The following is a 24,708-nucleotide window of genomic DNA, read 5'->3' on the forward strand; positions in this document are numbered from 1 at the left end:
CCCAAGGCTGGGGTTTCTATGCACACCAGGGCAAACCAAACCAGCCAAACAGAGAAGACTTTGGTTTTACCTCACTGACTAACCACAAGTCACACAAGCAATTCCCTTAGACACTCCAGTTTCCCAGTATCACCACCAGTGCCACTCGTTATAGGGACAAATGATTATGAAAACCAATACTCCAGTAAAAGAAAAAAGGTTCTCTCAATCCCAAAGGACCAAGCCCCAGACCCAGGTCAATATACAAATCAGATCTTACCCACAAATCACACTGTTGCCAATCCTTTAGAATCTAAAATCTAAAGGTTTATTCATAAAAGGAAAAAGATATAGATGAAAGCTAGAATTGGTTAAATGGAATTAATTGCATACAGTAATGGCAAATTTCTTGGTTCAGGCTTGCAGCAGTGATAGCATAAACTGCAGATTCCAATCAAGTCTCTGGAGTACATCCACAGCTGGGATGGGTCTTTCAGTCCTTGGTTCAAAGCTTCAGTGGAGCAAAGTTCCTCCAGAGGTATGAGGCAGGACTGAAGACAAGATGGAGGAGCTGCAGCAGCTTTTTATATTCTCATGCCATGTGGTCTTTCTTTCTTTGTTCCAAAGACAGCTCTCCATCACATGGCATGGAAAAACCTCAGAGTTCTATCCAAAGGCATGTCCCTGCATACCTTGCTGAGTCACAAGGCGTGTCTGCCTTCTCTCAACGGGTCAGTTGTATAGCTGATGGTCCTTAATGGGCCATCAAGCAGACTAGGCAGAGCTGACACCAACTTGTCTGGGGTGTCACCAAGAAGAATAGCGTAAGTTTGAAATACAGACAGTATAGAGACAATATTCATAACTTTAACTACAAAAATGATACACACATATAGACAGCATAATCATACCCAGCAAACCATAACCTTGTCTTTGACACCTTATTCGACTCCCTTTATACAAGATTTCGTGCCACTACAGGACTTTGGTTGCAACAATGATCTATATGGTCCCAGCTTATGTCAATAACATCACACCCGCTCAAAGAATCCTAGTAGATTGGTGAGGCATGATTTCCCTTTACTAAAACCATGTTGACTCTTCCTCAAGAAATTATGAAATCATCTATATGCCTGACACTATTGTTCTTTATTGTAGTTTCAACCAGTTTGCCTGGTACCGAAGTCAGGGTTACAGGCCTGTAATTGCCAGGATCACCTCTGGAGCCCTCTTTAAAAATTGGCATCACATTAGCTATCCTCCAGTCATCTGGTATAGAAGCTGATTTAAATGATAGGTTACAGACTAAAGTTAGTAGTTCTGCAATTTCACATTTGAGTTCCTTCAGAATTCTTGGGTGAATACCATCTGGTCCTGGTGATTTATTGCTGTTTAATTTATCAATTTGTTCCAAAACCTCCTCTAATTTCGGATGTTCTAAACCTATTGCTAATGTCTCTGTGTGGTTTAATCGAATAAATTGTAGTTTTAGATAAGAGCACGCTTACTTGTATCAATTTTCATTAGCCAGATGCACTGTGTTCCCATTGATCTATTCCTGGCACCGCCTGGTGTGAAATAGTTAAGTTACCACTGCTTTTGGTTCTGAAAACTCTGGGTAAGACCGCAGGGATCAGTTCTGGGTCTGGTTCTGTTCAATCTCTTCATCAATATTTAGATAATGGCATAAAGAGTACACTTATAAAGTTTGCAGACGATACCAAGACTGGAGGGGTTGCAAGTGCTGTGGAGGATAGGATTAAAATTCAAAATGATCTGGACAAACTGGAGAAATGGTCAGAAGGAAATAGGATGAAATTTTCAATAAAGACAAATGCAAAGTACTCCATTTAGGAAGGAACAATGAGTTGCACACTCACAAAATGGGAAATGACTGCAGAAAGTGTGGGCCCCTTTCTGAATGAGGGAGGCAACCTAGTGACAGAGGATGTGGAAAAAGCTAATGTACTCAATACTTTTTTGCCTCTGTCTTCATGAACAAGGTCAGCACCCAGACTACTGCACTGGGCAGCACAGCATGGGGAGGAGGTGACCAGCCCTCTGTGGAGAAAGAAGTGGTTCGGGACTATTTAGAAAAGCTGGACGAGCAAAAGTCCATGGGGCCGGCTGCGCTGCATCCAAGAGTGCTAAAGGAGATGGCGGATGTGATTGCAGAGCCATTGGCTATTATCTTTGAAAACTCATGGCGATCGGGGGAGGCCCCGGATGACTGGAAAAAGGCTAATGTAGTGCCCATCTTTAAAAAAGGGAAGAAGTAGGATCCGGGGAACTACCGGCCACTCAGCCTCACCTCAGTCCCTGGAAAAATCATGGAGCTGGTCCTCAAGGAATCAATTTTGAAGCACTTAGAGGAGAGGAAAGTGATCAGGAATAGTCAGCATGGATTTACCAAGGGAAAGTCATGCCTGACTAATCTAATTGCCTTCTGTGACGAGATAACTGGCTCTGTGGATGAGGGGAAAGCAGTGGATGTGTTGTTCCTTTACTTTACCAAAGCTTTTGACATGGTCTCCCACAGTATTCTTGCCAGCAAGTTAAAGAAGTATGGGCTGGATGAATGGACTATAAGGTGGATAGAAAGCTGGCTGATCTGGACAAACTGGAGAAATGGTCAGAAGGAAATAGGATGAAATTTTCAATAAAGACAAATGCAAAGTACTCCATTTAGGAAGGAACAATGAGTTGCACACTCACAAAATGGGAAATGACTGCAGAAAGTGTGGGCCCCTTTCTGAATGAGGGAGGCAACCTAGTGACAGAGGATGTGGAAAAAGCTAATGTACTCAATACTTTTTTGCCTCTGTCTTCATGAACAAGGTCAGCACCCAGACTACTGCACTGGGCAGCACAGCATGGGGAGGAGGTGACCAGCCCTCTGTGGAGAAAGAAGTGGTTCGGGACTATTTAGAAAAGCTGGACGAGCAAAAGTCCATGGGGCCGGCTGCGCTGCATCCAAGAGTGCTAAAGGAGATGGCGGATGTGATTGCAGAGCCATTGGCTATTATCTTTGAAAACTCATGGCGATCGGGGGAGGCCCCGGATGACTGGAAAAAGGCTAATGTAGTGCCCATCTTTAAAAAAGGGAAGAAGTAGGATCCGGGGAACTACCGGCCACTCAGCCTCACCTCAGTCCCTGGAAAAATCATGGAGCTGGTCCTCAAGGAATCAATTTTGAAGCACTTAGAGGAGAGGAAAGTGATCAGGAATAGTCAGCATGGATTTACCAAGGGAAAGTCATGCCTGACTAATCTAATTGCCTTCTGTGACGAGATAACTGGCTCTGTGGATGAGGGGAAAGCAGTGGATGTGTTGTTCCTTTACTTTACCAAAGCTTTTGACATGGTCTCCCACAGTATTCTTGCCAGCAAGTTAAAGAAGTATGGACTGGATGAATGGACTATAAGGTGGATAGAAAGCTGGCTAGATTGTCGGGCTCAACGGGTAGTGATCAATGGCTCCATGTCTAGTTGGCAGCCATTATCTAGCGGAGTGCCCCAAGGGTAGGTCCTGGGGCTGGTTTTGTTCAATATCTTCATTAATGATCTGGAGGATGGTGTGGATTGCACCCTCAGCAAGCTTGTGGATGACACTAAACTGGGAGGAGTGGTAGATACGCTGGAGGGTAGGGATAGGATACAGAGAGATCTAGACAAATTGGAGGATTGGGCCAAAAGAAATCTGATGAGGTTCAACAAGGACAGAAGAATCCCATGCACCGCTACAGACTAGGGACCGAATGGCTAGGCAGCAGTTCTACAGAAAAGGACCTAGGGGTTACAGTGGATGAGAAGCTGGATATGAGTCAACAGTGTGCCCGTGTTGCCAAGAAGGACAATGGCATTTTGGGATGTATAAGTAGGGGCACTGCCAGCAGATCGAGGGATGTGATCGTTCTCCTCTATTTGACATTGGTGAGGCCTCATCTGGAGTACTGTGTCCAGTTTTGGGCCCCACACTATAAGAAGGATGTAGAAAAATTGGAAAGTATCCAGCAGAGGGCAAAAAAATGATCAGGGGACTGGAACACATGACTTCTGAGGAGAGGCTGAGGGAACTGGGATTGTTTAGTCTGCGGAAGAGAAGAATTAGGAGGGATTTGATAGCTGTTTTCAACTACCTGAAAGGGGGTTCCAAGGAGGATGGATCTAGACTGTTCTCAGTGGTAGCAGATGACAGAACGAGGAACAATGGTCTCAAATTGCAGTGGGGGAATTTTAGGTTGGATATTAGGAAAAACTTTTTCACTTGGAGGGTGGTGCAGCACTGGAATGGGTTACCTAGGGAGGTGGTGGAATCTCCTTCCTTAGAAGATTTTAAGGTCAGGCTTGACAAAGCCCTGGCTGGGATGATTTAGTTGGGGATTGGTCCTGCTTTGAGCAGGGGGTTGGACTAGATGACCTCCTGAGGTCCCTTCCAACACTGATATTCTATGATTCTATGAGTTCAGGGGACTGGACTAGATTACCTCTCGAGGTCCTATCATGTCCTTTGATTCTGTCATTCTCCAGAATACTATTTTCTTGGCACCAACACTGAATTTGAGAAGAATTGCTTGAAGCTAACTGACAGTGCTGGGTAAGTGCTACTATAAAAATATAATCATTTTCCTTTACTAATGGGTTTCTTTAGAGCAGTGGTTCTTTATATTTTTCCAGTGGGAAACCAAAACTACCTGCAGTTGCTTGCTGTAACCCACCGAATCCCACAATCCTTCATGCAGAAAAGGACTGAAGTCCCAGTGGGAAGTTCCTTTTTAGGTCCTAAAGCTGTGTGAAGGCTGAGTGTGGTGGCTGGTTGGTCAGCATTCCTGGCTGGCCTGAGGGTCCCCAACCAGGACCTCTGCCTTGTCCTGTCACATAAGCCCCCTCATTTTGGGGTTTCAGTCAGCCTCTGTTGGGGAGGGAGGGTCTTTTTTCCACAGCTGCTGGAGTTTTCCAAACCATCTCCAGTCTTGTCCAAATATTACTGGGTAGACCAGGGTGGTCACTAAGCCGACTCTGCAAGTCTCAATATGGCCCTCAACTTCCACTTTTTTCATGGCATAGGGCAGCACATCCCTATGGGTACAGTGGATGTCGATATGGGCCCCCCACCATGTCAGGGGACTCCAGCAGGCTAGTCCACACGATGGTCTGTCTACACCTGAAGTCCACCAAGCCCATTACTTTGGTGCCATTGATCCATACTGGTAGCAACATCTTAGTTGGGTCCTCTTTCAGGTGCCTGCTGATGATGCCTCCCCTTAACTGCAGTTCACAAAGGGGCACGCCTACCTGAACTGCCCCTGCCATCCACACTCGAAGCACTTGCCCTTTGGGGTTGCTTTTGGCTGGCCCACCCCTGGTGCCGTGGGTCCTCCTGATAGGGCATATCCCCCTTTTCAGGAGCACAAGCCTCCTCTCCATTCCACCTCTGCAGTTCGGTCTCTCCCTGCAGCCAGGGCCAGCTCCTAGGATGATGATCAAATTAGCTGTTCTCAACCTTCCCCCTGAACCCGGCCCCTGCTAGGGATCAGAATCTTGCTTCTAGGGGCACTTCCCTTACTGTCGGTAAGGTTGGCCTCTCAGCACACTTGTAGCTCTCCATTAGGGTCATGGCCTCTGAGAGGGTCGATGGCGGATAGCGCTTCACCCACTCCGTCACAACTGGGAGAATATGGGTGAACTATTCTCACATAATAATTTCCACCACCCACACTCTGGTCTGTTTTTCTGGATCTAACCGGTGCCAACACTGGTCTTTCAGACATTTGGCCACCACATGGGGCCAGGTATCTCTCTTTGTGAAATCTCTTGTGGAAAAACTTGGGATTGGTATCTAGGCAGTCTAGTATGGCTGCTTTTACCTTTGTGTAGTCTAATGCTTCAATGGGGTCCAAGCTCCAATAGGCTTCTTGCACACGGCTGGTCAAGTATGGGGCTATCAAGATGGTCCAATGTTCTGGTGGCCACCCATTCAAAGGTGATCAGGAAAGCTTTGGGGTCATCTCCAGGGCCCATTTTCATAAGCCAGATGGGGATCTCAGAGAGGAGAACATCTACTACAGGCCAAGGAACTGTGATGTTGAATGCCCCCTGGAGCTGTAATAACATCACCACCTGCTGGATCAAGTGTTCTTGTTGTGCCTGGTTCTGGACCACCAGCTAGCAAATTAGCTGTTGTTGCTCGGCAGCAATCTGTTGCAGTATCTGCCATTGCTGTTACGGGTTCTCCAAAATTCATTTCAGCAAATTTTCTGTATCTGTGGCCTCTTTAGGATCATTCAATCAGTGGTCCAGTGGTCCTTTTGTAGCCCAAGGTCCAGTGTGCTTCAACAGCAGCCCTGGGAACTACAAGTTGTGGACTAGAAACTGTGGCATGTTGGGAGAAATTCCTGGTTCCTGCCAGGATGTACCCTCTCTCCCCCCAGGAGGAGGTCTCAGCACTGACTGAGCTGGGATCACATAGCAGGCAAGCAGAGAGGAAGCTGCTGGACTATAATCCTGTTCTATGTTCTTTACAGGTAGGACCAAAAAGGGCTTGAATAGCACTCTGAGAGGAGTTTAAATGACACAAAAGGAGAACATGGGCTTGTTTGTTTTGGGGTTTAGTTATTGTGAGAGTTAGAACATGTTTGTAAGGGGGGTTGTGTTGTACAATGTACCCTCTGCTCTCTCAGCAGGAGGTCTTAGCACTGACTGAGCTAGGAGCCTGAAGCAGGCAAGCAGAGAGGAGGCTGCTGGATTGTAGTCCTGTTCTATGTTCTTTACAGAATAAACCTTGTTCCTGGTAGTTTGTCTGAGTGGGTCTAGTCTGAGGTGAACATACACTGACACACAACGGAAATCACATAGAGGAGCCTCAGGCTCAGTTTCCCAAAGTTATGTAAAAAGTCGCAAGGCAGGCTTCCCCTATCTTGAACAACCTCATACTGGACCAGTGAACAGGAGGGGGAGTTATACCTTTCACAGGACTCAGGTATTGCCCATACTCTCCACCATGTATCTGAGACGGTGGGCTTGGGTCCAGTCCCAGCAGCATCATCTGATGGCAGTTCTCTGGGTTATGTCACCCAGCAGCAAGCATCAATGGCTGGGAGTAAGGGAACCCGGGCCCTCACTGCTCTACTTGGTTCCAACCCAGGGCCCAATGAAGCAGTAAATCCAAAATGAGCAGCCTACGGGACGGGCGCCTCTATGCCTGATCCCTGGACAACTTTCTACGCTGGCTTCTGTTCCTCTGTTGGCGCTGCTGATTTGCCTCTGAGTTCCTTCTGGAGTTCTCCTGTCCATACTCCAAAAGGTCTTCCTCTCGCAGTCACAGCTCATTGTTGCTGATCTCTGTAATTGAAAGGCCTGTGGTGGCTTGGCATGGAGGACTGGGTCCAGCTGTATGGAGCACCTGTGGCTTCTCGACCGGAGCCTGCAACACACAACTGTTCTCTTGCTCCATCTGCCCAGACTGAACGAAACTGCTCCCTTTTGAGCTCAGTGTCAACTGTGAGCATGCCCAGTAGGGGCAGTTGGGTGGGGCTTTCTGGGCCTAGAGCTGTTCCTTAACCCTTACTTCTCCAGTGTGGGGTTCACAGACCCCATCACAGTACCCCACTGAGGCCCAAACTGTGGTCTTCCAGGGGAGTGAGGAGACTTAGGTGTCGGTAGGAGAAGGCATAACATAACACTTTATCTATTACCAGGGGGTTTAGCCCAGGAGCTTGAATATGCTAGGAGGATTTCTTTCAGCTAGTGTCTAGCCACATGTCTCACAGATCATAACCTTTTCCTTGGTTTCAAATCTTCTGTCTTTCCCAGGGACTGTTTATTGGATGGTTGAGGATCTGGGTCCAAGCAGGGTCTGGTGTAGACCCAGTCTTTTATGAAGGAGGGATCCCCCTGAGATGTAATGTAGCGTCTGTCCATCGTGGGTTATCTCCACATGTAGGGGAGACAGGCATTGGAGAACCGAGGCCTAAATTCACCAACCTGCTCCCAGTGCACTCTTCATTTAGACCAAGGGGTCAAGATGCAAGGAGGAGGAAAAAGGTGTGACTGATCAACTACCCCACTATTCTCTCTTTCCCAGAGTGTCAGGCCTTCTCTAAGTGAAACAGGCAGGGTGGGGGAGAATGACCTCCTTCTGCCAGATGGAGGTGGAATACTGGAATTTATCTGACCCTGAAAAAATCAAAGTCAAAGCAGAATTGACAACATTTCTAGAAAGAAATCCACAAAGGGAAATAGAGCGAAAACTACCAACTGAGGCATTTAGGCACACGTTGAATAGATTCCATGATTCTGACAAACTACTTCTTTCACAATCAATAGATAGGAATGCTTTTAGCTACCAGACTTATGGATGGTTAAACTCAGGGGGAACAGAATTAATTTGTTCCCCTGACTACAAAGTGAATTTCCAGCACAACTGAGGTCACTTCCAACAATGACAGGTTTCAGAGTAACAGCCGTGTTAGTCTGTATTCGTAAAAAGAAAAAAGAAAAGGAGTACTTGTGGCACCTTAGAGACTAACCAGTTTATTTGAGCATGAGCTTTCGTGAGCTACAGCTCACTTCATCGGATGCATAGCATATCGTGGAAACTGCAGAAGACATTATATACACACAGAGAAACTGCGGAATCACCTGATCAACATCCTCTACAGCAAACAGGGAAAGATTAAGAATGAGCTCTCAAAAATGGATACTCTCATAAAAAACCAACCTTCCACACAAACTTCCTCGTGGCTGGATTTTACTAAAACTAGACAAGCCATTTACAACGCACACTTTACTTCTCTACAAAAGAAAAAGGACACTAAACTTTCTAAACTACTACAGGCTACAAGGGGCCACAGCAATGGTTCCCTCAACCCACCCAGCAATATTGTTAACCTATCCAACTATACTCTCAGCCCAGCAGAAGCAGCTGTCCTATCTCGGGGTCTCTCCTTCTGCCCCTCCACCCCCTCGAACATGATACAGTTCTGTGGTGACCTAGAATCCTATTTTCGACGTCTCCGACTCAAGGAATATTTCCAAAATACCTCTGAACAACATAATGATCCACAGAGGCCTGCCTACCAACATTACAAAAAGAAGGATTCTAGGTGGACTCCTCCGGAAGGTCGAAACAGCAGACTGGACTTCTACATAGAGTGCTTCCGCCGACGTGCACGGGCTGAAATTGTGGAAAAGCAGCATCACTTGCCCCATAACCTCAGCCGTGCAGAACACAATGCCATCCACAGCCTCAGAAACAACTCTGACATCATAATCAAAAAGGCTGACAAAGGAGGTGCTGTTGTCATCATGAATAGGTCGGAATATGAACAAGAGGCTGCTCAGCAGCTCTCCAACACCACTTTCTACAAGCCATTACCCTCTGATCCCACTGAGAGTTACCAAAAGCATCTACAGCATTTGCTCAAGAAACTTCCTGAAAAAGCACAAGATCAAATCCGCACAGACACACCCCTGGAACCCCGACCTGGGATATTCTATCTACTACCCAAGATCCATAAACCTGGAAATCCTGGGCGCCCCATCATCTCAGGCATTGGCACCCTGACAGCAGGATTGTCCGGCTATGTAGACTCACTCCTCAGGCCCTACGCTACCAGCACTCCCAGCTACCTTCGAGACACCACTGACTTCCTGAGGAAACTACAATCCATTGGTGATCTTCCTGATAACACCATCCTGGCCACTATGGATGTAGAAGCCCTCTACACCAACATTCCACACAAAGATGGACTACAAGACATCAAGAACACTATCCCCGATAATGTCACGGCTAACCTGGTGGCTGAACTTTGTGACTTTGTCCTTACCCATAACTATTTTACATTTGGGGACAATGTATACCTTCAGATCAGCGGCACTGCTATGGGTACCCGCATGGCCCCACAGTATGCCAACATTTTTATGGCTGATTTAGAACAACACTTCCTCAGCTCTCGTCCCCTAACGCCCCTACTTTACTTGCGCTATATTGATGACATCTTCATCATCTGGACCCATGGAAAAGAAGCCCTTGAGGAATTCCACCATGATTTCAACAATTTCCATCCCACCATCAACCTCAGCCTGGTCCAGTCCACACAAGAGATCCACTTCCTGGACACTACAGTGCTAATAAACGATGGTCACATCAACACCACCCTATACCGGAAACCTACTGACCGCTATTCCTACCTACATGCCTCCAGCTTTCACCCTGACCACACCACACGATCCATCGTCTACAGCCAAGCTCTGCGATACAACCGCATTTGCTCCAACCCCTCAGACAGAGACAAACACCTACAAGATCTCTATCAAGCATTCTTACAACTACAATACCCACCTGCGGAAGTGAAGAAACAGATTGATAGAGCCAGAAGAGTTCCCAGAAGTCACCTACTACAGGACAGGCCTAACAAAGAAAATAACAGAACGCCACTAGCCGTCACCTTCAGCCCCCAACTAAAACCCCTCCAACGCATTATTAAGGATCTACAACCTATCCTGAAGGATGATCCAACACTCTCACAAATCTTGGGAGAAAGGCCAGTCCTTGCCTACAGACAGCCCCCCAACCTGAAGCGAATACTCACCAACAACCACATACCACACAACAGAACCACTAACCCAGGAACCTATCCTTGCAACAAAGCCCGTTGCCAACTGTGCCCACATATCTATTCAGGGAACACCATCACAGGGCCTAACAACATCAGCCACACTATCAGAGGCTCGTTCACCTGCACATCCACCAATGTGATATATGCCATCATGTGCCAGCAATGCCCCTCTGCCATGTACATTGGTCAAACTGGACAGTCTCTACGTAAAAGAATAAATGGACACAAATCAGATGTTAAGAATTATAACATTCATAAACCAGTCGGAGAACACTTCAATCTCTCTGGTCACGCAATCACAGACATGAGGGTCGCTATCTTAAAGTAAAAAAACTTCAAATCCAGACTCCAGCGAGAAACTGCTGAATTGGAATTCATTTGCAAATTGGATACTATTAATTTGGGCTTGAATAGAGACTGGGAGTGGCTAAGTCATTATGCAAGGTAGCCTATCTCCCCTTGTTTTTTTCCTACAAACCCCCCCCCCCCCAAGACGTTCTGGTTAAACTTGGATTATTGCTGTGCACATTGTAAGATGAGCTATTGCCAGCAGGAGAGTGAGTTTGTGTGTGTGGTTTTTGGAGGGGGGTGTGTGTGTGTGGGGTGTGGTGGTGGTGAGAAAACCTGGATTAGTGCTGGAAATGACCCACCTTGATTATCATGCGCATTATAAAGAGAGGTTTCAAAGAGAGATGGGCTATTACCAGCAGGAGAGTGAGTTTGTATGTGTGTCTGGGGGGGGGGGGGGAAGGGTGAGAAAACCTGGATTTGTGCTGGAAATGGCCCTCCTTGATGATCACTTTAGATAAGCTGTTACCAGCAGGACAGTGGGGTGGGAGGAAGTTTTGTTTCATGGTCTCTGTGTGTATATAATGTCTTCTGCAGTTTCCATGATATGCTATGCATCCGATGAAGTGAGCTGTAGCTCACGAAAGCTCATGCTCAAATAAACTGGTTAGTCTCTAAGGTGCCACAAGTACTCCTTTTCTTTTTTCTTTTTACTTCCAACAATGAGTTTGAAAAATGGGCCTAACATGCATAGCTTAGCATGTTCTACATCGCAGGTAGTGAATTATTTTTTGTCAAGGCACAAATTTCTTGGTCAAGGTATAATCAAGGTCCAGACTCCAGAGACAATAATTTAAAAAACAATAGTAATGAGTAAAAAAAAAAAAGATTGTGGGGCCCACTGAAAAGCATATGGTAGTCCAGATTTGGCCCGCAGTCAACCTATTGATTACCCCATTCTACATATTATCCATTTACTTTATGTGAGCCCATATAAAACACTTACATCTACTTCAAGTTGTCTCTCCATCTGAACCATAGATATTTGATGTTCTGTGCCTTTAGTGGCTTGATCTTCGATATCTTCATCAGTTACTCCACATCGATCAGGTGAATCTTCATCAGCTGACATTCGATAAATAACATGTTGAAATGTAGAGGAAGATTTAACAGGTTCAATTTCATAGTTTAAATCGTAAATCATCAAATGGCCCCTGAGAATTGCAAAATTGAAGTGTGATTTAGAGACTTGGGAAAATTTAAAAACTCTGCAAAAATATTAGAACTGGTCAGGAATTTTCCATCTGAATTATTTTAGATGTATAATACAGGTTTTGCAGAACTTTTACTGCAATTTCCTCCCTTGCCTCCTGAAAGGAAAGTGCTATTGAGGAAAAAATATTTCCAATTTACAATTGAATAGAAATGTTCTTGAAACACAGCCACCTTTGAGAGGCATAATTAAGAGCCCATTCAGTCATCACTGCACTACATACAGTTTTAGAATCTATAAAATAAAATACAAAATTAAGATTAGAGACTTTTGATTCTAGCCCTACTGTAGTAATAGCAGATGACCCTTAACAACTGGTTAGCATAAAACAGGGGTAGGCAACCTTCGGAATGTTGGCAGGCCAAGAGACACTTTGCTTACATTGACCATCTGTAGGCACAGCTCCCCCCCCCCCACCCCCCGCAGCTCTCAGTGGCCACAGTTTGCCATTCCTGGTCAATGGGAGAAGCGGCCATCACGTCCCTGCGGCCCACGCCGCTTCCCGCAGCTCCCATTGTCCGGGAACGGTGAACCACAGCTGCTCGGAGCTACACGGGGCTGTGCCGTGTTGACCCCTGGCATAAAATCTGCATTAGGAAAAGGTAAAAGGCCACTAACCAGTTATTCTGTTATGTTAAATCTATCTTTCTGTTTCAGAAGAAAAAAATTCATAATGTTTGCAATCTAGCATACTGAGGAGTCTACATTACCAGAGTCCAGAGCAGGTGCTGAGAACCACAGCAGATTCTGGGACATCCTCCACATATCCAGAGTAGTAGCAATCATCCTGCAAGGTCCAAAAGCATGTTTTTCTTTTCCATCATTAATTTTAGTCAAATAGAATAACAGATACTAGCTACACAAAATTAAATATACACAATACAAAGTCTAAATTTTTTTGCATCTGGTCTCAAAATGGGGTTCTAATATGAAAAAGGAGTGTATGAATGACACCTTTTCACTCAGCAGAGCTGTTCTCCTGTGTACTCAGATCTACTGACTTTAGTGTCAAAACCAAGTTTTGCTACTTTTCACTCATGTCAACAGTGCAGAGATAATGCAGCTGAGACTGAGTGAGCTTCAAAGAGAGGTTCTCAAATATTACACCTGTCACACAATGAATTCCTAATACCTTACCATTCACGCTTCTGCTATCTTACTATCAACAGCTAGTTGAAGATGTAAGAACAAAAAAGGAGACCTACTGGAAATGACATGAATTTTTCTAATACAATTATGACCAGGGAAGGTGAAGGAAGAGGGATGAATCAGACTTAAATTAACACCCAAACTATATAACCATGCATCACCTGCTTCTTAGAATCATAGGGTTTGAGAGAGAGGTAAATCATAGAATCATACAAGATCAGGGTTGTAAGAGACCTCAGGAGGTCATCTAGTCCAACCCCCTGCTAAAAGCAGGACCAACACCAACTAAAACATCCAGGGCCAGCTCCAGGCACCAGCTAAGGAAGCACGTGTCCGGGCAGCCCCTGTGAAGGGGCGACATTTCGGCCATTTTTGGGGCGGTGTTTCGGCCATTCTCTGGCCGCCTTTTTTTTTTCCCTTTGGCGGCACTCTGGGTGAGTCCTTTCCCCCCCCCCCGCCCCCTTTGGCACTCCGGGCAGCGTTTTTTTGCTTAGGGTGGCAAAAAAGCTCGACCCAGCCCTGAAAACATCCCAGCCGGGGCTTTGTGAAGCCAGGCCTTAAAAACCGCTATGGATGGAGATTCCACCACCTCCCTAGGTAATTCAGTTACCACCTCCCTAGGTAATTCAGAGGCATTCCAGTGCTTCACCACCGTCCTAGTGAAATAGTTTTTCCTAATATCCAAATTAAACCACTCCCACTGCAACTTGCGACCATTGCTTCTTCTTCTGTCATCGGCCACCACTGAGAACAACCAAGCTTCATCCTCTTTGGAGACCCCTTCAGGCAGTAGAAGGCCCCCTTCACTCTTCTCTTCTGCAGACTAAATAAGCCCAGTTCCCTTAACCTCTCCTCGTAAGTCGCAAAAAGAAAAGGAGTACTTGTGGCACCTTAGAGACTAACCAATTTATTTGAGCATAAGCTTTTGTGAGCTACAGCTCACTTCATCGGTGCATCAAATCACTAGTGCCAAATAGAGGGGAACAATCACTTCCCTCGATCTGTTGGCAATGCTCCTACTAAGGCAGCCCAATATGCCATTAGCCTTCTTGGCAACAAGGGCACACTGTTGACTCATATTCAGCTTCTCGTCCACTGTAATACTCAGGTCCCTTTCTGTAGAACTGCCGCTTAGCCAGTCAGTTCCCAGCCTATAGCAGTACACGGGATTCTCCTGTCCTAAGTTCAGGACTCTGCACTTGTCCTTGTTGAACCTCATCAGATTTATTTTGGCCCAATCCTCCAATTTGTCTAGGTAACTCTGTATCCTATACCTACCCTCCAGCATATCTACCTCTCCCCCCAGCTGAGTGTCATCCACGAACTTGCTGAGATTCCAATCCATCCCATCATTCAGATCATTAGTGAAGATGTTGAACAAAACCGGCCCCAAGATCAACCCCTGAGGCACTCCATTTGATACTGCCTGCCAACTAGATATCGAGCCGTTGATCACTACCTGTTGAGCCCGATGATCTAGCCAGCTTTCTATCCACCTGATAGTCCATTCATCCTATCCATACTTTTTTTAACTTGCTGGCAAGAATACTGTGGGAGACCGTAACAAAAGCTTTGCTAAAGTCAAGATATATCACATCCACCACTTTCCCCATATCCACAGAGCCAGTTATCTCATCATAGAAGACAATCTGGTTGGTTAGGCATGACTTGCCCTTGGTGAATTCATGTTGACTGTTCCTGACTACCTTCCTCTCCTCCAAGTGCTTCAAACCTCTGCAAGAGGTGTAGGAAAGAGTTTATATGAAAATCTGACACCATCTGCAACAAGTTTCTGATTTATGAGGAGAGTTGGCAAGAAACTGAAGTGAAAATGTATCCTTACTTGTGTATTTTCTTCCCAGGAGCCTCCATGTCCAGACAAGGAGCTGTTCCCCTACTGCCCACCAACTGGAGGCAGACCAATTCCAGAACAATATTATTTTTCACTTTAGAAGACAACTACATTAAAGTTAAGTACTATTTGATTCCAGTCATTTCCAACACAGCCTTAATAAGAGATTTGGGAATACTTCTTTAGAAAATAAAGCAATCTTCTCCTTCAAATTATTTAATTAACGACTGGATCCTCAAAGGGAGAGTCAGACTGTCAAACGTGGGGGATCCTAGAAAGAATACTCGCAAGCAGGACTGAAGTTTCCTATTAATTGTTTATTTATACTACAGGGGGGCCTAAATACCCAGAGCATGATCAGGGCCCCATTGTGCATATACTGTTGTAATACTTGGACAGAATAGACCAACTCCAGTATGTAAAGCACAGATCATATAAAACAGTAAGCATTACATTACATGCTATCAGTTTCCTTACCACACCAGGGCATTCTCTGGGATCATATCAGAGTCCCCTGGGTTGCCCAGAGTTCTTGGGGCCAATTGGGCTCGGAAAGGCAGGCAGGGCCCCCCTATACAATACGGCTCCAACACATCCTGTGATTTTCTTCTCTCCTGATCACAAAGCTTCCTCCTTGTCTGGCTCTCTCTGTTTTCGTGTGGCTCGCTAATGTAAACCCCCTTGGATTCCTTTAGTCTGTCTTTTTGCGTAACTTTCCACTGCTCTTCCCTTTCCTCTTCCCTTCAGGGGAGTCAGCTAAATTGATTTGTTAAAGATGCAGCTCACCCACTGTTCAGGGGTTTGCTCCTGAATTGAGTCATGAAGTTCTAAGCACCGTCCCATTGTATTTCTGCCTGATGTGTACCTGCTACAGGACCCATCAGCCATGACGGATCCACATGCATATAGGCACTCATGATGCAGCAGGTTTTCATAGTACAACTCCCCAACATGAACCAGAATTTGTAAGTTGTACAGACATACTCCCAATCCACCACATTTCTCCCTTATTGACAGGAATCAAGCCGGAATAGTTGACCAGGAAGTACTTCGGGAATGTTTTGGCACCCCACCTTTAGACAGCACATTTTCTGTTACTACTTATTAATTCAAACTTAATACATGCATTCGGTCATTAAACAATTCCAATGACTATTCCAAAATACAATTTCATGCAAATATAATAGTTAGGCTCCTACCTACATCATATAAACCTCCTCCTCATTATCGCAGGGAAGGGGAAACTCACTGCAGAGTTAGCAGTACCCATATATGCTCGTCACCCCAATATTTCTTTAGTGGTTGGGGTGATCCCAAGATTCATCCCTGTCCTGGGGCAAGGTAGAATCTATTCACTTTCCCCCAAGCCCAGTTCCCTTCTTCACCCCTCCTGGGGAGAGGTGAGGTGTGTTTCTTCCTCCATCTCCCTCAAGTTTAATTACATCATGACCAAATAAAATGAAGCCATAGATTAAGGGAGAACTTTTCCACCTCCTTTCCATCTACACTACACCAGTGGTTGTTTCACATCCCTCTGGAGCTTTTCCTCTGGTGAGTATAATAATTTTGGCAGCACTCTGTATTACTCTCAGTCTTGCTCGTTCCAGGTGAGTTCAGACACGACATCTTTTGTCTGTGCCTGAGTTTCCTTTTTCCAGAGCAGTTTTGAATCAAAGACCGGTCAGCTCTGCCATAGTCTTCCCTGTTCCCAGAGGAGCTCTGTCCCAGACCATCTCCTAGGTGTACCAGTATCTCGCTGCTCCCAGCTGAAATCTGGGCCACAAACACATTCAGCATTGACTTAGTTTCCCAGGTGAGGGTAGACAGAGACCTCACGCCCGAGCCACTGAGTCTGGCCTTGACAATTTGCACCTGAACCTTCAGAGGTTAACCATATTATATCATTACACAGATGAACACATCAAGTCAAATAACCTCCCATGTTCCCACAATTAGAGTCCCAGAACATCCTTTGGTGTCCATATTGACTCAGGCTAGAGGCAGAGCAATGGGATTCATTCTACCACCACCTGATTGCCTATTAGCCCCTCTTACGGCATGTCATATATGTCCTTCTTCCTTGGTCCCAGGGGCATGTCTTGACTCTCTTCTCGTCTTTGAGCCAGCTGTGTTTGACTTGGTCAACAAGCTTCTGTTGATCCAGTTCTATCTGCTCTCTCTAATAGTTGGATACCATCTCTCCTCCAAGCACAGTCTTTTCTACTCCAGCCTCCGCAGCTCTGGACCTCTCGCCCCTCCTGCTACATCTGCTGAATCACCAGTGGAACAGTCTGTGGCACCATCTCTTCAGTCAGCTACAAGCCCTGCAGGAGAAAAAGGGAGCCCTTCCAGCCTATGGTCTGGAGCCAGTGCCCCATCCTGCCTCAAGCCATGAGCACAGCATGATCACCTACTCAGATTTCTTCTGATCGGCAGCAATGCACACATGCTCAGAAGCTGGTCTTTCATGAGGTGTTCATAATTCCTGTTTGCTAATTAACTTATACATGAGAGAAATTAACAGACCTACTCCCGGCTTTCAGTGTAAAGAGCAAAAGTATAATCTCCTGGCAAAAGTGTCTTAAAAAACTTCATAGACTAACACGTAGATCCCATCTGTGCTACCATTCTGTCATAGAGCCTAGCAAGCACCCCCTCTTGGCCACCTACTAGAACTACTGTGAAGGGAATCCAGAGCAGCAGAGGCTTAATGTTCCAATCCCTTATAACAAATGTTAATGGGGAAAGATACAAAAGGGAAACAAAAGGGCTGAATTAGTCCAAGCAAAAAGGCCTAATGATGTCACTCAAGGACTGTGCTGAAATCATGTCTTGTAAACAAAAGTAGCATGGAGACAGAAATCAATGGTCCTAAACTGGTGTGTTGCAAATTAGGCCTAATTAGTGAACAAAATGAGGGCATGAGCTATTCTGGCTATCATTCCCTTCTGGGGTCCTTAAAATAAGGAAACTTTGGGGAGAAATCATGATTTCAGAGATGTACCTTCTGGCTGGAAGACAGGAGGATTTGGAGGAACAAGCTTCACCATCATGGCTGTCATCCCCACAGCCTCCTGGGGCCCCAGGATCCACCATAACACTGTTGAACATTCACCATTCTGATCATGAGAGATGCCCTGACCAGACTGGATGAGAGAGAAAGGACTCCAATTATATCATCACCTCCACTGAATCTGGCTAATCCTGACCATGACCTAGACTGTGAGACTGTCATCCTCTTCCCACAACCTTTCTCTTCCCCACCTCATTTCTTCTCTTTCCTATCTCTCTCCTTTTGTCTTTTGTTCAATAACAGTCTGGTTTAGCTGGCCAAGACCATATTTTGCAATACAGCTGTAAAACTGTGACCAGAAAGGTAGTGAAAAACAATGCCCTAAATATCCTGCCTGGTATAGGAGTGCCTGATAAGAATATGTGCTGTGCCTGTGTTCCTGCAGCAATGAGGTTGCAAGTAAGAGTCAGCTCCAGAGACAAAAGGTGCATTTCTACCTTTGCTGTTGTTTTCTCTCCTCCTTTGTGCGTGTTTCTCATTTTTTGTCCTAAAGGAAGCAGGATTAGACTTTAAATGACAGCAGCTCCATCCTACCTCAACTAATTGTTTCTCTTTCCCCTCACAAAAAAGCACTGGAATGGGTTACCTAGAGAGGCAGTGGAATCTCCTTCCTTAGAGGTTTTTAAGGTCAGGCTTGACAAAGCCCTGGCTGGGATGATTTAGTTGGGGATTGGTCCTGCTTTGAGCAGGGGGTTGGACTAGATGACCTTCTGAGGTCCCTTCCAACCCTGATATTCTATGATTCTGTGACCTTAAATCAACAGAGGAACACAACTGTCCTATCTGTCAGCTATTCAAAAGGAACTAAGGTCTAAGGTGAGGTTATTAACCAGGGGTTTATTAACCGTACCTAGGCTTAAATTCATCAGCTTTCAGCCAAGGATATGGTTATCTCACTACACAGTAAAATCCCTCAAATTATAATCCAATTGAAAACCCAGGAATTTATTATCAACACTTACAACCTTCATCCATCCAGTCTTTAGAGCACAGCAGTTTAATTTTACTCAGTATTGTACCCTCTAAGGTACATGTCTCATGCTTACCTGTATGTATGGATAATCTGTTATCAAGTCTCCCTTTTCATTGTAAGTGAAAACTGGGAAATTTGGGGCTATGAACATTCTGCAAAGCAAAGATTTTAAAAAATTAGAAATTCAAAAGCAGAGGACCCTGCTGAAGAAATATAGATAATGCGAGATGGAGCTTGATATAAATATATGGTAGTCAGCTGAATTGGTTATAATTAGCTTTGCTGTTGTCGGCAAATTAATGTTGTTTTTATAAGAATGAAGGGGGTAGTTTTCTGTCAGCTAAACCCACAAAACTAGTTCAAGCTAGTTAAAACTGCTTTGAGAGGAAACCAGCAACTGTTGTGTAAGGTTGTATCTGAGACAAGCGGAACACCAGCTGACACAATTATGTGCAGCTCCAATTAGGCATAGAATACAAAAAGGGGGATTTCAGCATCAAGCTTCAGCTCAGCAGGCCTGTTGGACAGCAAAGACCACCTGGATGATGTGGTGGGTCCTCGTCCTAGTTCTAGGGCACATACAGGCCATTGCTTATAGTCCTAGGGAAGCATTCTCATAGTAGGGGTTTACAGTTACATTGAGTACAGCGTACAGGATGTACTTCTTTTGGTAAGAAGCTGATCAGCCTTTCTGAAATAAAGGTACTTTTGGTGAATTGTCTACTCATAGACTAGTCTTAAAACCAGATACAAAAATTCCAACAACTGCTGCTTGCAGTCTTGATGCGTCTGAAGAAAAGGTTACTCACCCTGTGCAGTATCTGAGGTTCTTCGAGATGTGTGCCCCTATGGGTGTTCCATTTCAAGTGTCAGTGCGTCCTGGCGCCATCAATCAGAGATTTATGGTAGTAGTGTCCCCGTGAGTCGCACATGCTCAGCAGGCATCTCACGGTGCCGTTGGTGCCATGTCTAGCGCGTGCACGACCAAGACCTCCAGTTACTTTTCTACCGCAGAGTCCCAACTGAAAACACTGAAGTACAGGGGAGGAGGGTGGATAGTGGAGCAGCCATAGGGACACACATCTCAAAGAAACTCAGTTACTGCACAAGGTGAGTAACCTTCTCTACTTCTTCGAGTTCTGTTCCTGTGGGTACTCCACTTCAGGTGACTGTAGAGCAGTGCCCCCGAAAAGGCAGGAGGGACTTCAGGTTTGCCTGAATTGTAGAGGTGAGTATGGTTAGGCCAACTAAGGCATCAGCCCTGGCGTCATGAGTGATTGCATAGTGCTCAGTAAATGTGTGGATGGAGGCCCAAGTGGCCACCTTACAAATCTCTAATATTGCTACATTGTGTAGAAACACTATTGAGGTTGAAACAGATCGTGTAGAATGCACTCTGATGTCTGTAGCAGGGTCCATGTTCTGAATACAGTAACACTGTTGAATGCCTGTGGAGATCCATTTAGACAACTCTGAGAGGATATTGCAAAGCCTTTCGAACGCTTGATAGTATAAATGAAATGTCTAAGTGATTTCTGGAAAGCTTTGGTCCTTTCAAGATAAAACACTAGCGCACACCTAACGTCCAATGTATGCAAGATGGCCTCTGTTGGAGTACTGTGAGGCTTAGAAAAGAATGTAGGAAAAATGGATTGGTTGGTTCATATGAAAGGCTGATGTTACCTTTGGTAAGAATTTTGGGTGTGCATGTTGTGTGACCTTGTCTTTGAAGAATATTGTATAGGGAGGCTCGGCCATGAGCGCCCCATCTCACTCACCCGTCTAGTGGAAGTAACAGCAACCAGAAAGGTCACTTTCATGGATAAATGCAGCAGGGAGCAGGTGGCTAGCAGTTTGAATGGTGATCCAGTGAGGCATTTCAACACCAGATGGAGGTCCAAGGCCAGGGTAGGTTGGCCAACTTCTGGGTAAGTGTTCTGGAGACCCGTGAGGAAGCTTTAGTAGTTGGGTGCACAAAGATCGAGCTCCAGTCAATCTCATGATGGAATGCAGTAGAGGCCCCAAGATGGACTTTGATCGAGCTCATTGCTAAACCCGAGCATTTCAACTCCAGCAGGTATTTCAGCACTAATAATAGTGGTGCTGCGGAGGCCGTCAAGTGTTTTTCTTGACACCAGGAGGAGAATCTCTTCCATTTTTGAAGGTAAGTATTATGCGTGGTCACCTTCCTGCTGTTTAGCAACACGTGCTTAACATGTTCCGAGCAGGCTAGTTCGTCATGATGAACCACGCTTGTAGGTGGAGGATGTCCAGATTTGGGTGAAGAGTGTGACTTGTGTGCTGAGACAGCAGATCTGGACAACGAAGGAGAGCTCAAGGGTATCAGCTAAGGGTACCACGCTTGTCTGTACTCAAAGTGTTCATGTCCTACTGTCAGCAGAGTCTGGATGAGCTCTCCCCTGACATCTAGTGGTGAGCTGTAGAAAAAGACTTCAGAAGCTGATCTCGTTTGCATGAACACACTCACCCTCCCTAGCTCTTCAGCATGATGGGCCTGCTTGCCCAAATAATCACTTGTTGCTGGTGTTGGATCCCCAGTCTCCTTGTTATTGGGGCAGGAGTAATAAAGCGTTGTTATCCTTGTTGTGTGAACCAAGGGCAGCAGAACTGTACCTGGCATACCCCAATGGAGGGACTCACGCTCAATTAAACAGCACTCGCTAGGCAGGGGACATGGGTTCCAAAGCGCAATGAGTAGAGAGAGGGTGTGGATAGGTGCTTGTACTTAGTGGTGTGGGGCTACCATTTCACCCTTCCTTTCTCCATGGTACAATAAAAGACCTAATTTAGACTCAACTGAGAGTCTTGTTACACACGGCAAAGCTGAAATCACTGATACCTAGGTCTAGGTATTAGACCCACTTTGGGACAGTGTGTCTATTGCAAGAGACTGCCCAGTGTGCCCCAGCAGTGAGGCTCCCCCACTAACAACTGAAATCACTGACAGCTTGGTGAGCTGGTGGAGAGGCGTGGCAAGCGGCCAGCAGAGAAGCTGGTGGAGCAGGCCAGAGCAGAGCCCCGCAGAGGTGTGGCAATAGTCTGTTGGGACTATGAGCAAGTGCCCAAGTAGTGCAGTGTGTAAGGTGCCTCCTTACCCACCCACCCCCCGCCTTCTACACAGGATAGGAGGTGAACTCTGCAGATGAACCTCTGAACTCTGAGGCTGCACTGGTCAAGGACAGCAACTGTGAGTTGGGTACAGAGAAGGGATGGGCACATTAAAGGGACTTTTGGGTTGCTGAACTTAAGACCCTGAGGGTCTGCCCTACTTACTTGGGGGTGGGTCTTTTGCTCATGGTTTGTGTTTATGAACCCTAGTTGTGGTGTTTTCCCAAATTAACGCTGAGTTAATTCCCTCCTTTTATTAAAAGTTTTTGCTACACTCAGACTCTCTGCTTGTGAGAAGGGAAGTATTGCCTCTTAAGAGGCATCCAGTGGGTGGTGTGTAATTGTCCCAGGTCACTGGATGGCGGCTCGAGCCGGTTTTGTGTTGTATGGTTGAAAAGGAACCCCTAGATACTGAACCCAGCCCTTGCTGCTGCTGACTCCACCTGGCAGAAGGGTTACACTACTGTGAATCGCAAGAATTTCCTGTAAGGAGGGTGAATGATGATATGGAAATAAGCATCTTGGATGTCGAGGGCTGAAAATCAGTCCCCATTTTGCAGCGCGGGAAGTACTGTGCCCAGTGTGACCATCTTGAACTTTTGAGAGCGTACGAACTTATTGAGCTTTCTGAGGTCCAAGATAGGTCTCCATCCCCCATTCTTCTTCTGGGTCAAGAAGTAGTGGGAGTAAAATCCATTCCCTGTCTACTGTGAAGGCACTCGTTCCACGGCACCTACTTGTAGATGATTGACTTCTTGTCGTAATAGGTGCTCGTAAGAAGGGTTCCTGTACAGGGACAGGGAAAGGGGTAGGGTAGATGGTCAAGAGGTGAAGGGGATGGTATATCCCAAATGTACTAAAACCCATTGGTCCGATGTTATTAGGGCCCAGATGTGGTAGAATCTGTGAAGGTGATGGCCAAAACATGGGTATTTATCGGGTGTAAGTGCTGCCTGGTAAGGGAGGTCTTTCAAACCCTAGACCAAAGCTTCAAAATTGTGGTTTGGGAGGAGCCGATTGGGATGTCGGTACTTGGGATTGAGGTGCTCTCCGGCGCTGTGAGCGTTGACATTACCTTTGATTATTGTAAGGCCATTGCTGCTGTTGATTGGTGGAGGAGTCTCTGGTTCTCTGATAAGGCTGGTACCTTCTTCTCTATGTAGGTGGGGTATAAATCCCCAGAATGCACAGAGTGGCCTGAGAGTCCTTCATTGAGTGGAGCACCTCATCAGTCTTGTTCGAGAACAACTTTTATCGATCAAAAGGTAGGTCTTCTACTTTCGTTTGCAGTTCTCTAGGGATGCCCGAGGCCTGCAACCAGGATATCCGGCGCATCCCTACGGTCATGACCGTGGTTCTGGATGCTGTGTCCACAACATCCAAAGATGTTTGGAGGGCTGTTTTAGCTATGAGTTGACCCTCATTTACAATGGCTTGAAATTGTGAATGAGCTACATTTCCCATAGTTATCATAATGGGTTATTTCCCCCTACCAAAAATTACAGACAAGAATAGCCTTATGATGGCACAACTATTCTTTAAAATTGGGCTTTCCCAGCTCACAGAGGTACTTCCTGACTTTACAGGAGTGTTGTGAGGCTAAATATTTTAAACACAGTGTAGTGTTTATATCCCTTGTTAATGGGAGCCATATCAGTACCTTCTGATTCCTTAGCTGCTTGCAATGAATAATATATTACATGTTTTACTTCCTGTAATATGATAAATGTTATTAATGCGCAGTGAGTTCCACTCATAAAAATGTCAAGTGCAGTTACACAAGTAAGCAGAGACTATACTAAGGATTATCAACCCTTGTGCTTCAGAAGAGAACCAAACCACTAATTGCTCAGGATTAGGAGGAAACTTTCTGTCCAACATACTTTATTTTAGAGGTGGTTACACCTTCCGCTGAAGCATCAGGTACTGGCAGTTACCAAAGACTGGACTCAGGGATCATTCGTCTGAATCAACATAGCAATTCCAATTTTCTTAGAAAGCAGTACTACCTTGGTATCTATGCCATCTCTTGGTTCCAGCTTTCTTGGTATTATCACTTCTGAATAAGAGAATTTTAAAGTCTCAGAAGAGCCTAAAAATAGAAATAGTTTCAAATAAGTTCAATAGAATATAAGTTTACAGTTACTTGGATACGTGCGTCTGGATTCTGACATTGCAAATGATTTTATACAGAAGTCACTCTGTACAATGTGTGAAGGAGGAACAATTCCGGGGACAGGGATGAACTCTGCGTCTCAATTCAATAATGTTCGTAAATAATTTGATAAGCTTAGATACAGAGAGAACACAGTAGCATTACTACTCCTTTGGTTCTCTTTCCCAACCTGAACTCAAGTCAATTTCTCCATCAGGC

The 24,708-nt window shown here is 45.5% G+C and overlaps 1 protein-coding gene across 1 annotated transcript in view; it reads right to left on the minus strand.

Annotated features, from left to right (window-relative positions):
* The window catches only part of LOC141981067 (disintegrin and metalloproteinase domain-containing protein 26A-like), a 147,662-nt gene that overhangs the window by 119,980 nt on the left and 2,974 nt on the right, over positions 1-24,708 (minus strand). Inside the window, 5 exon segments of the mRNA XM_074942872.1 lie at positions 11,892-12,099; positions 12,869-12,945; positions 19,279-19,357; positions 23,410-23,489; positions 24,344-24,426. Of these exon segments, the coding sequence (XP_074798973.1) occupies positions 11,892-12,099; positions 12,869-12,945; positions 19,279-19,357; positions 23,410-23,489; positions 24,344-24,426 (527 nt within the window).

The sequence above is a fragment of the Natator depressus genome, chromosome 1 (assembly GCF_965152275.1).
Source record: "Natator depressus isolate rNatDep1 chromosome 1, rNatDep2.hap1, whole genome shotgun sequence".
Classification (NCBI taxonomy): Eukaryota; Metazoa; Chordata; order Testudines; family Cheloniidae; genus Natator; species Natator depressus.